Below are 14,277 nucleotides of genomic sequence, written 5' to 3'. Positions count from 1 at the left end.
GGTGAAATGGTGGACCCATAATTTCTATATACGGGACTGTGTCTGATGTGTCTGATTGTATGGTAGACAGGCACGTGTCTTGGCTCTGATCGATTGAGTGATGACGTAGGATATTCTACTTTTTGATCGATTTGAGAAAAATGATCGTTCAAGTACTCATTCATTTGTTCGATATTCAATATTCAATGTCCCATTATCATCGATCATTCATATCCTCTTCACACACCCCTCCTGTTCTTCCTAGCTCCCCCTTCCCTCATTAGTGCCCTATCAAGATGCTTGTCCTAGCCTTACTCCCCCTTCTTCCCTTCCTCGCCCTCGCCTTCCCAACTCAACAACAACCATTCTCATCCACTCCCGAGGAATCGATGAACAACAAGATCAATCCCCTTAAACACTTATCAGCAATCTCACCATTCTACATCCCTACCGAGAAACCTACATCTCTCCCACCAAAATGCGAGTTGGACAGGGTATCTTTGTTGATCAGGCATTCAAGTATACAAGGGAACGATGATGAGTTTGAACAAACGATGAAACCTTTTATCGACAAGATCCGAAATATACCCAAGGAGAATTTACCTAAAGAAGGTCCATGGAAGTTTTTAAGGGACTGGGATACACCTATCAAAGAGGAGACTTTGGAAGTGGTTTCACCCCAAGGAAAGAAGGACGCTAAAGTGAGTAAAACCTACCTAGCCGATTCTCCTAATTTCATCGCTGATCATTTCTTTGTGTGAGGATAGTTCCTCGGTAAATACATCAGAGATCAATATGAACCTCTCTTCCCACCTAAGAAGAAGACATCAACGAAGAAAGATAAGAACAAGACACCCTACAAGGTATGGACGGCAAGTTCAACAAGGGATATCGATACTGCCAAATCATATATCAAAGGTGGATTCCCATCGCACCAATCGGGAAATGATGGTGAAGGTGATGGAGAGGTAGTACAATTGGTCAAAGTGCCGAATAAAGCTAAAGATTGGGATAGATCCTTGACGCCTCATGTGAGCAGCACATTTGTCGCAAGGTGGCAAAGAGGAAATTAGCTGACGAGATACGGGGGATGAATAGAAAGCCTGTGATACCTTTGAGAAGGAATCATCTCTCGAACCTGCAAACAAATGGTTAGGTGTCTATGCACCTAAAGTGATTGAGAGACTCAGAGGAATCATTCCTGAGATTGCGGATCAACTGGTAGATCAGGATATCTTGGCTATGCAGATGGTGAGTGTCGTATTCAACTTATTTGCCTCAAGTATATCTACTCTGTCCCCATCGATCGATGTGCTGATTGAGGTTCTTACTAGCTATGTGGCTACGAATCTATCGCTGTCGGTCACTCGCCATTCTGTCACCTATTCACCGACGAGGAATGGCTAGATGTAGAATACTATTTTGACGTTAGATTCCACTATATGATGGGATACGGATCTTCCCTCTCACCATACTTGGGTATGCCATGGGCCAAGACTGCCAAACATCTCTTGGCGGGTAAAGATACGGATGGTGATGATAATGGAGGACATACACCCAATCAAGATGATGAAGGGACACTAGGTATCTTCAAGAAGGGTGGGAAATTACCTGAACCCAAGTTACCGCCTAATGCTACCCACACCCAATTGTAAGTGTACCTCTGACAAAGTCCAATTCCTGTCTTGATCGAGTAACGTTCAGCTCAACACCTATGATGGAAGGAAGAGATGACTGACGTTGATTGATCTCATAGACTTCACCCCTCATTTACACATCGAGAATCTCCAGCATTCGTAGCAGTCTTCTTAAACCTGTTCAACTCCTCCTCCCACGCTCACCCTGCATTTGAGGTTCCACCATTAGATCACAGAGTGGACGATCGAGCATGGAGGACAAGTCATCTCGTCTCATTTTTGGGGCACGTCGCACTAGAACGATTCCACTGCAAAGGAGATAAAGAAGAATATGTGAGGGCAGTCGTGAATGGACGAGCGGAGAAGATGAGCGGATGCGAGGATGGTAAAGAGGGGAGTTGTAAGTGGAAGACGTTCGATAAGTGGGTTGATGAGAGGGCGCAAAGATGGGGTGATTGGGAGAGCGTCTGCGAGAAATAGATGGACTTTATGTTGATAGATCTGGAATAGAATGGTAGAAATTGTTTTAGGAGATAGTTGACAATCAAGAGGCACATTTGGTATGTGCCGCATAGTTAAAGGTCGCAGGTCATCCTTGATTGTTATACAGTATATACTGCTTTTTCTTACTGTATCCGATAAGTAATAAGTTAACTGTATAGTAATCACCATCATTTAACAAGTACCCATACATACATGCATATCAACTGTCGTTGTCACAGTCCAGCTGTTCATTGTTGTTCTTTACGAAGCGGGGACAGTAGGATATTATCATGTCCGTGCTGAAGAACTTGAGGATCATTGTTTGAAACAGGCTAAATTAGTCCGAAGGAACCATCAAATCGTAATCTTAACCCTCAAAGGACCCTCACCATCCTTTGGAACAGGCGACAACAGTATATAAACGCTGGTGTTGGGGAATCTTTCATCTACGGCCATAGAACCCAAAAAGCACCGCATCCCGTCCGCTCTGCGAAGTTAACTTGGGTATCGCTCGGTTAGTACCAAGGTGGGGGACCACTTGGGAATCCCGAGTGCTGTAGTTTTTCTTTTTTTACTTTTGGATCACAAAGAATCGCATTTTCGCATTTTCTGTCAATGATAAATGTCTTTTTGGATTGTCAAAGGAGGTGAATGAGGGTCGTCGATCATCAATGCCTGGATCAGGGCTGCTTTCTGTGTGTCCATGGTGGTCTGTGTGTGCTTTTGATGGTAACATAGGAGACAGGACGAAACACTAGGGTACGGAAATTTTTCGATTTATTCGGAAACCACCGATCATCGCATCAAAGCTCTAAAATAGCATTCATGGGTGATCACTGCGTTACATGCGGAGATGCAATTCCTATATACATCTCGCAGCTGAATACGAAATATAACATATGTTCAATATCCAGCACCTTCACAAAGACATTGCGTGCCGAGCTCCCACCGGAGATGCCAATCGGTGAACACCTAAATCTTGATATCCTCCTCAACCACGATATTCTTCTTACCTTCCTCTCTCCTCAACCTCGCAATCTCTCTGGTTTGCTTCTCGACATCATATTGGAAGTACCAGATGAATAACGAAGCAGACATCAAACCCACTATGAAGACTATAGAGACGGAGTACGAGACTGCGTAACGGGGCGCGTACTTGGTTTGGAAAAATTGGGCCGTGTATCTACGGGAGTGCACCAAGTCTCAGTCAGCCCCATCAACGGGTTATACCAAGTCAGATTCGAGTGTAGGATGGGTGAGCACCGAAAGACACTCACAGTCCTGGGACCTGACCCCAGGCATTCTGAAATGCCATGATAAACGCTGCTGAAGTTGCTCCGCGCAGACTCTGTGATCTCAGCGGAAGCAATGCGCACGTCATCAAAGCTGCGAATGCTTGCGCAAGCTTATCAATAACAAAGATCCTTACCGTCAGTTTATCTTTCCACATATGGGGTTTTGGTTGTTACGAAAGATCGACTTACCAAGATGAGAGCGTAGAGACCTCCAGATGATTTGCAGAATATCATACCTAGGAATGTACCTGAAGAGCCCAACAGTCAGTCTTCCGCTATAGCTTCACGACATCCATCCGGGCAAAGGCAAGTCTGAACGATCACAAGAGTCGACTTACCAATCAAAGCAGTTGCTCCACTAAGCATGAAAAGCGGTCTTGGAATTCTAGTATCATGATCCAACCACCATGAGAGCGAAAGGGACGAAATGATCGATACGACCGCCGAAGGGATATTTAACAATTGACTTTTCGGTCCTTTCGTCAACCCAAAGGAAGATATGATGGTGGGCAACCAGAATGATAAGCCGTATAGTGAGCTGTTCATACACAATGCGAAGAATGAGAATCCCCCTTGAAAAAGGCGAAATCACGCACGAAACCCTTGGTCAGTTTAGAGTGCAAGAAGGATTGATCAATCCGACTCACAGAGTAAAGGACTCTTAAGCTCCCTTCTGATAGCTGGCCAATCGAAATTCTTGTCGCTCGACCTAGCTGCATTAGGCGGTAATCTAGCGACTAAGAACGCTCCTTCCTCAGGAGTCAAGAATTGTCTTCTTGAAGGTGGTGAATCTGGGAAATCGGGGAAGTAGAAGAACAGCCAAATACTTTCGACTATTCCTATTAGACCGCAGATGATGTACGCCCATCGCCAGGAAGCCATCCCCCTTCCGTCGATGTATGCTATATTACAAGAGAGGTATCAGTGCCTTGTTGTAGACCAAAGGTCGAAGCGAATGAGCGGTTCACTCACATAACCCATATGTCAGTAGCGAATCGAGAATCCCGGAAAATTGACCGAGCTATAATCAAGTGAGTCAGTCGGTCAGCGACAAACTGTAACAATGAAATAGGTTAGTCTGGCTGGTAGACTCACAACACTCAGAGAGGCCATACGAAGTGCGATTTCGTCAGGTCTATACCAGCAGGTCAATCTACGGGAGAATTCAGCATAACCTTCATACTTGGAAAAGACGGTGTCATATCACTCACTGCCAGTAGATACCAGGGAGCAAACCAGCTTCTGCCATACCGAGGAAGGCTATCGGAACACAGTCAATACAAGGACTATACAATGTGAGTACGATGTTTGTCGCATACTGACCTCTCGCAGTCAGAAACCCAGCTAGATTCGTACATGCCGCCGTGCAAGCGCAAACGACCGACCAAACTACAAGAATTCGAAAGAAGTGAAGCTAAAGTAATCCATCGATTCATTTTCTCCGTAAGCCTTACTCTTTACCACTTTCAGAGTGAGGTGCCTAACCGGCACTCACTCGAGGGGTAGACCATTTGATAATCAAGTTACTCGGTACCTCGAACACAATATAGGTTACAGAAAAGCATGTTGAGGCGTAGGCGAATTGATTGGCAGTGATATTTAAGGAATTGAGAATGTTGGTGGGTTCACCAGCATTCATCGTTTTTACATACTACTTTGCGAAAAGTAGTCGAAATTCAATCAGCGGTCTACTCGGATCTTCTGGTGATATGAAACAGGAGTAGGGATATATCCGTTTTCGGGTTCTGGGGCTAACACTACTCTACTGTACAGCACTGAACTTACAGAAACGAGATTCCCATCCATATTCTTGCATAGATAAATGGCGATAAGTAATGGTAAAAGTCTCCAATCTGCTTTTCTCAGTAATCGCTTTGAGTCCTCAAATGTGAATTCGCTTCGGATATTCGCCACGTCGGGTTTGATCACATCTATATCTTCTTCATCTTGATAGGCTGGCGCTGGAGCAGGTGTGATCTCTAGCTGGTTAAGCGTGGACATTTTTGACGGAGAAGGTTGATCAGGCTACAGTATCGTTTATTTTCAAAGTGTAAGAGCTTCGTACTTTCTACAACATACCTAGTCTCCCGTGGATGTCATATATCAATATATTTGTTGTCTTCGGAAATCGGCTCTCTTTCTCCTAGATAGAACGGACGATAAATTGAGATCCAGGAGGACATGATATCCTCTCGCACGCCATCTGTCAACATACGTTGACCGCTGTTCGTTGCCCAATACTACCATTTGATGACAAGATAGATAAAAACATATCCAATAATTGTGTCCCCTTGCAAATAGCGACAGCTCTTCAGACCGTTCTTTCGGGCGTTCAAGAGCCGAACATTGGCTCTGCAAGTCCAAATTTCATCTTTCAACCATCGAGTCTCATATTTCTTCTTGAACCATATCATATTGCGTGCTTGGAAAACACATTTGATATGAGGGTTTTTCGTGGTATGCGTACTTACTGCCTTTAAGTATGGTATTAGTTGGAACACTGACCGTTGATACGAATGAAGGAAGAATATGGGAGTCCTGTACGAGTGTGTTGATTATTAATTCGCCGAAATCCGATGCACTCATTTATCCGATAGTCAGGGGTGTTCAATATCGAACAAATGCCACATGTTGACTTGCTTAAGGAGGGTACAAGACACAGAGATACCTTTGGTGGAACTGCGCACAAGTCACTTGACCTTTTCCGTGAGAGCGTGCGACAAAGATACGATGGTGGCGTAATGATACTGTAATCAAGATAAACCATTTACCGCCGGTGGACCCTACCAGGTATGTACATTAGGTTAACCCATCCACAGCATCGGATGAAAGTCTTATGGATCGACTGATATGAGGTACAGGAATATTCATACTGATCACTCCCCTGTAGCGACCTGATCTAAATCTGATTATTTGCACCAAAGACGTGATGAACTGACTTGTTCATCATGACGAGATCACCCACGGATTAGGCCGATATTTCCTTCGATTTATCCGAGATAAGCTTTACAGCTCGAGTACTGGTAAAGATTTTGGATGCTGTTCGTCTGGGTGTATTCGTATCGTCTTGGTGCCTATATTTCATGCTCGCACTACCCACAAATATGATAAATAATGCATCTCAATAGTTTCTCCAACTTATTTGTGATCACTGCTTTTTGCAATTACGCACATCCCACCTAGAAGATGAGTACACAGACCTTCACCAGCACGACCACGTTGGGATCACAACCTCAAGCCATCTTACAATTGAGGGGCGCTCATCCCACCCCCAATACAAATGCTTTCCCAGAACTTGATCGTCAAGGCGTGAGTGTTTTCCCAAAGAACACTCAGACCTTGACCTTGACTGTGTTTTTGTTGTTGCATGACTAGTATACTGTAGTGAAAAACGTATTATCTTCAGAGAAATCAATAGAATACGTGAAAAGGGCATTTGATTGGTTGGAAGGATTCAATAAAGGTTTCAAGAGAGACGATAGGTCCACTTGGAAACCCGAGAACCTACCCGCTTTCTCGAGGTGAGTAACGACAACGACTTGTGATCATGTCACATCTGCGAATCTTAAAGTTCCATTTGCGGTAGAGGTGGATTATTCAATCGCCATGGTGCCCAACATGAACAATGGGCATGGGACGTGAGGTCTGAACAAGCTATTATCGATGTATTCTCGAAAATCTGGGACACTCAGGAGTTACTTGTATCCTTTGGTAAGTTAAGCTGCAAGAGGCTGACTTAGCTTGAAAAGTCTCCAGTCCATCCAGGCTGCACTGATTATATCAATAAGCTCATGTCGTACTATATAGACGCAGTAAACGTATCGTTGCCATTTGACAAAGATGCAAATTTCCAAAAAGAATCTTGGCCACATACCGATCAAAGTCCTCTGAGGAGGTACAAGCATTGCATACAAGGGATTATGAATCTGGTAAGGCCCCCCTTTTGCCCCGAATGATTTCTATACTGTATGACTCGAGACGAGTAGTTTACACCCTTTGGTATTGACAGGTCGAAGTCGGACCTAAAGACGGGAGTCTACTAGTCCTCGAAGGTTCCTTTGAATTATATAACGAATTCTTCGAGACCCACGATCAAGATGCACCCGCTGAAGGATGGTCATGGCGAGATTCGTTTGTACCTACCGAGGAGCAGATGCAATGGTTCTACGACAGAGGATGCAAGTGGAAGAAAATTGAAGCCGGACCTGGTGATTTGATTTTATGGGATAGTAGGACCATCCATTATGGTGGGAATGCCGAGGGTGACTCGATTAGGGTTGCCACTTGTGAGTGGTTGAAGTCTGGTTTAGAAAGATTTGGATGAGGCTGACTGTGTGGGTTGGCATTCCACGTATGTGACTCAGATGTCTGCTATAAGCCTGCTAAAGATATCGAGCCAGACGCTCTCGAGCGTAGAAAGAAGTGCTGGGATGAATTGATCGGAACGGTGAGTGGTCGCACTGTAAGAAAGACTTGTACTGATTGGCGTGACTACAGTCCCACGACCCTCTCTTGTTTCGTGAGACAGGGTCGATAGCATTAGGACCTCTGACTGAAGATGAGAGACTGAGACCGTTGAGAAGGCCTATATTATCTGACAGAGCCAAGTTGTTAGCGGGAATAGAGAGCTATTGATCTAGGTAGACTCCTGTAGAATAATGCATCTGAATCTTTCTGCTCGCGATTGGCAATGGTAAGCGAGTATATGCACCGTGGGAAAGTGCGATGCAGCATGGATGTCGGGGTAATGTTGAGACAACGTCATGACGAGTCGAGGACCAAGACAGCATAGCATCAAAGGATAAACCATAACCTCATCTCATATCTCCTTGACCATTCATATCATCCAAATACATCCATCATATCATTATATCAGACGCGAAATCAAGATGAGCGAGCGACCAGATCCCGCAGCTACCCAACTTCCGGCAGAGGGACAGCCAAGGGTCATCGATGAGAATACGGATCTGTCGACGTTGACTGATCAGGAGATCATGAAGCTGATGGAAGGGATGGATCATCAGGAGGATCAGATGAACAAGGTGGGTACGAATAAATACTGGATGACGAGGGGATATCCCTATACCCCTTAGAAATCTAGTTCATTTCATCCTATCACTCCGTTATACCTATTGAATGCAGTGCGCAGCTAACTTGGTTCACTCGAAGCCATTGATAAGCACCCCAGTACCTCTCTCAGTCATACGTCAAGAGTACGAAAAGGGCTCTACTCAAATACTCAAGAAGTTAGATTGGTTAGCTGAAAATGGCTGGGATCAAGTATGGAGAGCGAGGGGTGATGGTGATTGTTTCTATCGATGTGAGTGCCTGTTCTCAAAACAACTCTCAGCGATTGCAACGAATTAGCATGGTAGTGACCAACGTAGCTGATTTGTGTGCTGCAGCATTCACATTGGCATACCTGGTCCGAGTCTTGCACTCGAACGACTCTCAACTAGAGGCTAATTTGGCTTATGAGAATATTCAAAGAGCTTTACCTGCGATGGAACATTGTGGATTCGACAAGGACCTTGTGGGTTTACGCCATGATACGACTTACACCCAGCTCAACATCTCTTAATCTTGTCTATGAGTCCATATGCTGACTTACCCCTCTTTGGCTTACTTAGTACGAAGAATTCTTAGACCCCTTGTTGGCTCTAATCAGATCATTCGCAGAAGAAGGCGAATCTACTTCCACAGAATATGGGATTGTCCAATCTCTACAAGATCCAGAGAGATCAAATTGTATTGTTGTCGTGAGTAACTGACCGGTCTCTGACTTTCAATATGTTGTACCCAAAAGTCTTATTCGATAATTGCTCCATTGATATGAAGCTGACTCTACTACACTCCATGTCAGGCCCTGCGTCTAATCACTTCCTCATATATCCGAACTCACTCCGACCTCTTCTCACCATTCCTTCTATCGCCCACTACGTTCCTCCCCCTTTCCACAGACGATTTTTGCCGTTCGGAGGTAGAACCCTGCGGGAAAGAAGCTGATCACGCTCAGATAATGGCTTTGGCCGAAGCGCTCAATGTGGGAATTAGGATCGCCTATCTAGATAGATCCGATTTGGGATCGGAGGCGGATAGCGTGATTAATTGGGTGGAGTTTGGGAAAGATACGAGTGAACAAGGCAGACCATTGACTTTGCTTTATAGGTGTGTTTGTCAAGTCTTTCATATCGGGATAATAGGAATATGGTAAGAGGCAAGCTGATATTTTGCTTAGACCTGGTCATTATGATGTGGTAACCAAGGATGTTTTACCTCAAGTATAATATTCTACGATCTATCTACCCGACTGGTGTTGTTCAGAAGGGAAAGGTAGGGAATGATTCACGATTTAACGATTAACGACGATATCAGAACTGGATGGAAAGGTAGAATTCACATGTGTAAGATATAATTGAATAGATCATACATGGTATCTAGATATTAGAATAGTCTGAAGTCTCTTGCATGTACAATGTCGTCACGTCACATAATATTGTCGTTTGGTGATACAACAGATCTACCGACCAGGTATATTCCCCCTCAAAGCTCTTATCATCTCACTCCCACTTCTAGGTCTATACAAATCATTCCAATCGTTCTGCCCCATCCCCAACTCAGGTTCTTCACTCTCACCCCTACTCCTTCTTCTCCTTGTTGTTCCTAAACCTAATTCAGACCGTAATCTCGAATAAACAGGTTCGGAATGTACAGTCTCATTATCTCTCACCCCCAGACCAGGTGACAGACGACCTTCATCCCTTCTAACATGGTTTGGGAACGTCGTCGTGATAGGGGTAACCCTTCTACCGCCCGATGTACTAGAGAAGGGTAGATTGAGGGAGGTTCGTCGATCTGATACTGCAGAAGGTCTAGATCTACCTCTCATCCTCCTGTACGAGTTCACATTCAAATTAGACTTGGCAAGGGCTTACAGGACATGATGTATAGTTGTCAAAAACTCACCTTGCATTCAAAGCGGCTTTACGGGCAGTAGCATCTCTCCATAATCCAAAGATTTCAGCTACAATGAACGCTCAAGAGTCAGCTAAGACACGCCTTGTGACTGAAATAGAGACGGAAAGCTAACCAAGTAATTTCCGATCTCGCTCATTCTGCATATCATCCGCTCTCTTCTTCCTTGCCAGAGCAGTCAACCAAGTATTCAAAGCCTTCCTTTTGAGACGTAATGAATCGGCTGTTATACCAGGTAAGATCTATGCGCCAGGTATTCTCATGAGTGTCTGTTCCAGAACTCAGTCGCGGGATAGCTAACTCACCTCTGTACCGGCTTTCCATTTGTCCATAACCCCGTATAGGATGACATTCTCATGTAAGAAGGCAACTTCTTTCTCCTGTAGAGCGAAGCAGACGCTGATTAGACCGATGACCACAAGGTCAAGAACAGAGGGCAAGTGACCCACCATCTCCACAAGATCTCTCTCCCTCTTCTTCTCATACCACCTTTCAAAAACACTTCTGACCAACTTTTGATCACGCTCCATCAGGGAAGTCTCAGCTGTAAGACGTAATCTCTTCTGTCTCTTGGCTCTACCTCTCCAAGATCTGAATACCGGTCTAAGATTCTCTGCAAATTCAACAATCGCATAAGCTGATTGGCTGGCGCTGAAGTGCAACACTGAGCTTACCTAGTTCACGTATCTCGAGCGTATCGTCCGCTTTCTTCTGATTACTCCGTATGATAGAAAGCCTATCACGCCATCTTTGCAGTAATTGACTATTTGAATGTGTTTGTCTCAAAATCAGCTTGGATATCAGCAGACCAGTTACCGCTAGCTGACCTCTTGACATGATCGTCCCTCGCTCGAGCAATGCGCAATTCACGATCTTTCACTTCTATTACTCGGTTCGTCCATCTCTCCAGTGATCTTTTCAGGATTTCCTATATCAAAAAGACAACTAAGTCAGCTGGACTCCACAATGGTAGCACTGCTACTCACCCTGTTTGCATGATCTTTCAAAACGATCTGCCTTTGACCCAGGTCTTTGTACTTGACAGTCATGACTTTCCATTCTAGAAATACGTTCAGTCAGCATCGCCAATACGATCTCAAATATATATCTGAATTCCTCTTACTGGTAAATACCTCGTATACCTTCTCCTTGTTCTTCTTCTCAAACCATCTTTCACCTTTCTGACGGGCATTTTCAGTTCTCCAAGCTTTGAAAGCAGTTCTCAGCAAGAAGAACGCATGAGCCCTATCTGCTAAACCCTGGTTGCTCTTGATAATAGCAGTTGAATTATGCCATTTAGCCAACACTTTGACCTGCATTTTCTGTTCGTATACCAATGCCGCTCGGAGTCGATCAGTTTGGTGACTTGCCACAGCGGAGCGCCACCGTGAGAAGAGGCTTTGGAGATTGTTGGATCTGTTTCGTTCTTCGAATTGGTCGGCAACGTCTAGATACGGATAACCATTTATAAGCTTAAGACTTTATGAAACCGACGAAGAAGAGGTACAGCTTACTATCTAGTCTCTTCAGATGATCTTGTCTATCTTTCCATCTCGTCCAAACTTTCTCCTGTAATCTCTTCTCCTTAGCTTGCACCAGTAATCTCCCCCAGGATTCTATCCTCCATCGCCTGAATGCTTTGTCCAGAAGACGGGTTTTGTCATATATCAGAGCTTTCCTTTCGAAACTCTAAGTATCATTCATTTATCAGCATGAGCTATCGTTGGTCGAGTCTGATATCAGGCAGCTCACCTGTTGATGTAATCTTGCAATCCTCCATCTGTCAAGTACCATCAACAATAAACGTCTGCGATCAAAAACCGATGATTGTCTCGCTTGCCAGCTGCATTGATATTCAAAGGAAATCGGTAAGCTGACTGAGAGTGAGGGAGGTTGGGGGCTGAACCCCACTTACCTTGATTTTTGCCAATCATCCCATACTCTCTGTACTAAATCCATCTCATGAACCCTTCTTATCTTTTCTTCTCTCGGCTGAAGTACACTCTTTCTTCTCCATTTGGTAAAAGCATCTCGCAAGCGTCGTTGTTCGATATTACCAAGTATGGTATACAGTTCCTTTTTCCTGTTTGCTTGATCATACCATTCTTCGAAAACCCCATGTAACAAGCGTCGTTCTCGATCTCTCGCAATTTGTCTACCGAGACTTTCGATTTGCCAGAACTATAGTAACAAAATCTATGATGATCAGCTCACATCGTACAATCGGAATTTTCGAAAACTCACTTTGAGGCCGTTCCGCATAATTCGCGTATCACGATCATTCACAAACCGCGACTCCCTCTGTGCCACATCAACTTTCCACCTTTCCGTTCTCCTTCTCTCCGCCCCAACTTTCCATACCTGGAATAACTCAAAGATCTCCTTTAACCTTTGCTCTGCCGTCCATTTGCTCTCAAGTAGGCTGAGCCGTTTCTCCTTGATCCTCTCTGCCCATTTACGCATCACAGATAATTTGAGATGTAATTGACGATGTTGGTCTGCTGTCCCAGGTAATGAGAGTTGATATCGAGTTGCCTTTGTCCATTTCTCAATCACTTGACGAAGTAGGAGGTTATCGCGAGCGATTGGGATGTTCTTGTACGTTACCTAGAAACACGACTCGGTCAGTCCATACAGTCGACGAATCTTGATTGCTCAGGTTAGAGAAGGGCAAGTTGCTTACCCGATAAAATTCCGACGTCTTAAACCACATATCCCAACATCTACCCATCAATCCAAGATTATAAAAATCATCTGCCTTCTTCTCCATGCACTTTCTCTCACCCTCAGTGATCTCATCAATCCTATCTCCCCAGCTTCGTTCAGGTTCGTTCAGTACCACAGGCGAGTATATGCTTTGGTTTTTGGGCTTAGGAGTGACGAATCCAAGACCTAAAGCAGAGAAATCTTCTGTAGCTTGATCTACCAGTTGGTTCGTATCTGATACTGAGATAGAATCGGAATATGCAGGTGGGTTTGTACTACTGTGCTGTTGATATTTTGGTGATCGACCAATAGGGGTTGAAGTCCTGATAGGAGGATCGAAATCTAAGAGATCATCTGTATGATTATCACCATTGAAGGATTGATCAGGTGTGTATCCAACTAATGATCTTGACACATTGCCATTCCTACTATATCCTCCTTTTTCATGGATGCGACTGCGTTCTCGCCGTCTGGACAGTCGTATTTCTTTTCGAGGACTTGGTCTGAGCTGATTGATGAAGCTCACACCTTCGTTTTGATATTCATGATTTGACGGTGCGAACCCCTCATCTAGATCTGACGAAGCTGAAGCTAAGAAAGGTACTCTTGCTCGTAGACCTGGTAATTGCGATTGTGAGAATGAATGGTCATCTTGGTCCAGGTCGTCTTCCTCATTTTCTTCTGTATCTCCGTCTTCCTCCTCCTCCAATGGCGATCGTGAATTCGAGTGATTTGTTCGGAACGATCCATTGGTCTTCCAAATTTCCCACTTATCAGCCCAAGTAGGACCTTTGATATTTCCAAGCTTGAGTAGGAAGCCATAATAGAGCGAATCATTCGTTTCGGATATACCGCTATGAAGGAAAATGGGGGACAGCAGGAAGTCAGGAGGTCAGTATGACAGTCAGCTCAATGTACATGTATGTATCGGGAACATGGAACCCACCACTCTTGCAATACCTCTGCATAGGGTCTGTATATCTGAAGAAAGGTAGTCGCGTGTCTGCCCCTTGCGATTATCCTCTCGACTATATCCAGATCCACGTTGGCAAATCGAGAAGCGGTATCGTTCCTCGAAGTGGACGATGAGGATGAAGATGTCTGCATCTGTGTTGTCACTGGGTTGATAGCATGCTTGGTTGAGGGACAAGGAATGTGAGATGTGAGGAGTATCAGCAAAAACAATAACAAATCAAGCAACC

At 44.5% G+C, this 14,277-nt stretch overlaps 5 protein-coding genes and 1 non-coding gene across 6 annotated transcripts; 4 read left to right on the top strand and 2 right to left on the bottom strand.

Annotated features, from left to right (window-relative positions):
• Positions 1 to 275: 275 nt before the first annotated feature.
• On the top strand, positions 276 to 2,096 carry V865_001574 (uncharacterized protein; the record flags this gene model as incomplete). The annotated part of the gene is made up of 5 exons (XM_066225391.1): positions 276 to 680; positions 747 to 1,010; positions 1,078 to 1,230; positions 1,314 to 1,630; positions 1,736 to 2,096. 5 exons carry the CDS (start codon positions 276 to 278, stop codon positions 2,094 to 2,096), a joined length of 1,500 nt encoding a protein of 499 aa, XP_066081488.1.
• Positions 2,097 to 2,546: 450 nt separating this feature from the next.
• On the top strand, positions 2,547 to 2,661 carry V865_001573. The gene has a single exon (XR_010725566.1). It is a non-coding gene; the product is annotated as a 5S ribosomal RNA (ribosomal RNA).
• A 410-nt stretch (positions 2,662 to 3,071) lies between these two features.
• Positions 3,072 to 5,395, bottom strand: V865_001572 (uncharacterized protein; the record flags this gene model as incomplete). Its single annotated transcript, XM_066225390.1, has 11 exons — positions 3,072 to 3,282; positions 3,377 to 3,504; positions 3,584 to 3,642; positions 3,733 to 3,966; positions 4,042 to 4,296; positions 4,367 to 4,415; positions 4,490 to 4,547; positions 4,606 to 4,654; positions 4,718 to 4,808; positions 4,890 to 5,045; positions 5,180 to 5,395. 11 exons carry the CDS (start codon positions 5,393 to 5,395, stop codon positions 3,072 to 3,074), a joined length of 1,506 nt encoding a protein of 501 aa, XP_066081487.1.
• A 1,185-nt stretch (positions 5,396 to 6,580) lies between these two features.
• On the top strand, positions 6,581 to 8,029 carry V865_001571 (uncharacterized protein; the record flags this gene model as incomplete). The annotated part of the gene is made up of 7 exons (XM_066225389.1): positions 6,581 to 6,703; positions 6,770 to 6,915; positions 6,981 to 7,105; positions 7,202 to 7,323; positions 7,404 to 7,680; positions 7,759 to 7,841; positions 7,892 to 8,029. The coding sequence occupies 7 exons, from the start codon at positions 6,581 to 6,583 to the stop codon at positions 8,027 to 8,029; spliced, it is 1,014 nt and encodes a 337-aa protein (XP_066081486.1).
• Positions 8,030 to 8,283: 254 nt separating this feature from the next.
• V865_001570 (uncharacterized protein) lies at positions 8,284 to 9,681 on the top strand (the record flags this gene model as incomplete). Its single annotated transcript, XM_066225388.1, has 6 exons — positions 8,284 to 8,436; positions 8,564 to 8,714; positions 8,800 to 8,927; positions 9,025 to 9,153; positions 9,258 to 9,562; positions 9,633 to 9,681. The coding sequence occupies 6 exons, from the start codon at positions 8,284 to 8,286 to the stop codon at positions 9,679 to 9,681; spliced, it is 915 nt and encodes a 304-aa protein (XP_066081485.1).
• Positions 9,682 to 9,914: 233 nt separating this feature from the next.
• V865_001569 (uncharacterized protein) lies at positions 9,915 to 14,182 on the bottom strand (the record flags this gene model as incomplete). The annotated part of the gene is made up of 15 exons (XM_066225387.1): positions 9,915 to 10,287; positions 10,361 to 10,418; positions 10,485 to 10,611; positions 10,675 to 10,749; positions 10,819 to 10,982; positions 11,044 to 11,132; positions 11,197 to 11,297; positions 11,356 to 11,429; positions 11,493 to 11,816; positions 11,884 to 12,058; positions 12,122 to 12,212; positions 12,285 to 12,550; positions 12,614 to 12,976; positions 13,053 to 13,929; positions 14,022 to 14,182. The coding sequence occupies 15 exons, from the start codon at positions 14,180 to 14,182 to the stop codon at positions 9,915 to 9,917; spliced, it is 3,318 nt and encodes a 1,105-aa protein (XP_066081484.1).
• Positions 14,183 to 14,277: the final 95 nt, after the last annotated feature.

The sequence above is a fragment of the Kwoniella europaea genome, chromosome 1 (genome assembly GCF_036810445.1).
Source record: "Kwoniella europaea PYCC6329 chromosome 1, complete sequence".
Taxonomy (NCBI): domain Eukaryota; kingdom Fungi; phylum Basidiomycota; class Tremellomycetes; order Tremellales; family Cryptococcaceae; genus Kwoniella; species Kwoniella europaea.
This window is presented reverse-complemented; position numbering and strand designations above follow the sequence as displayed.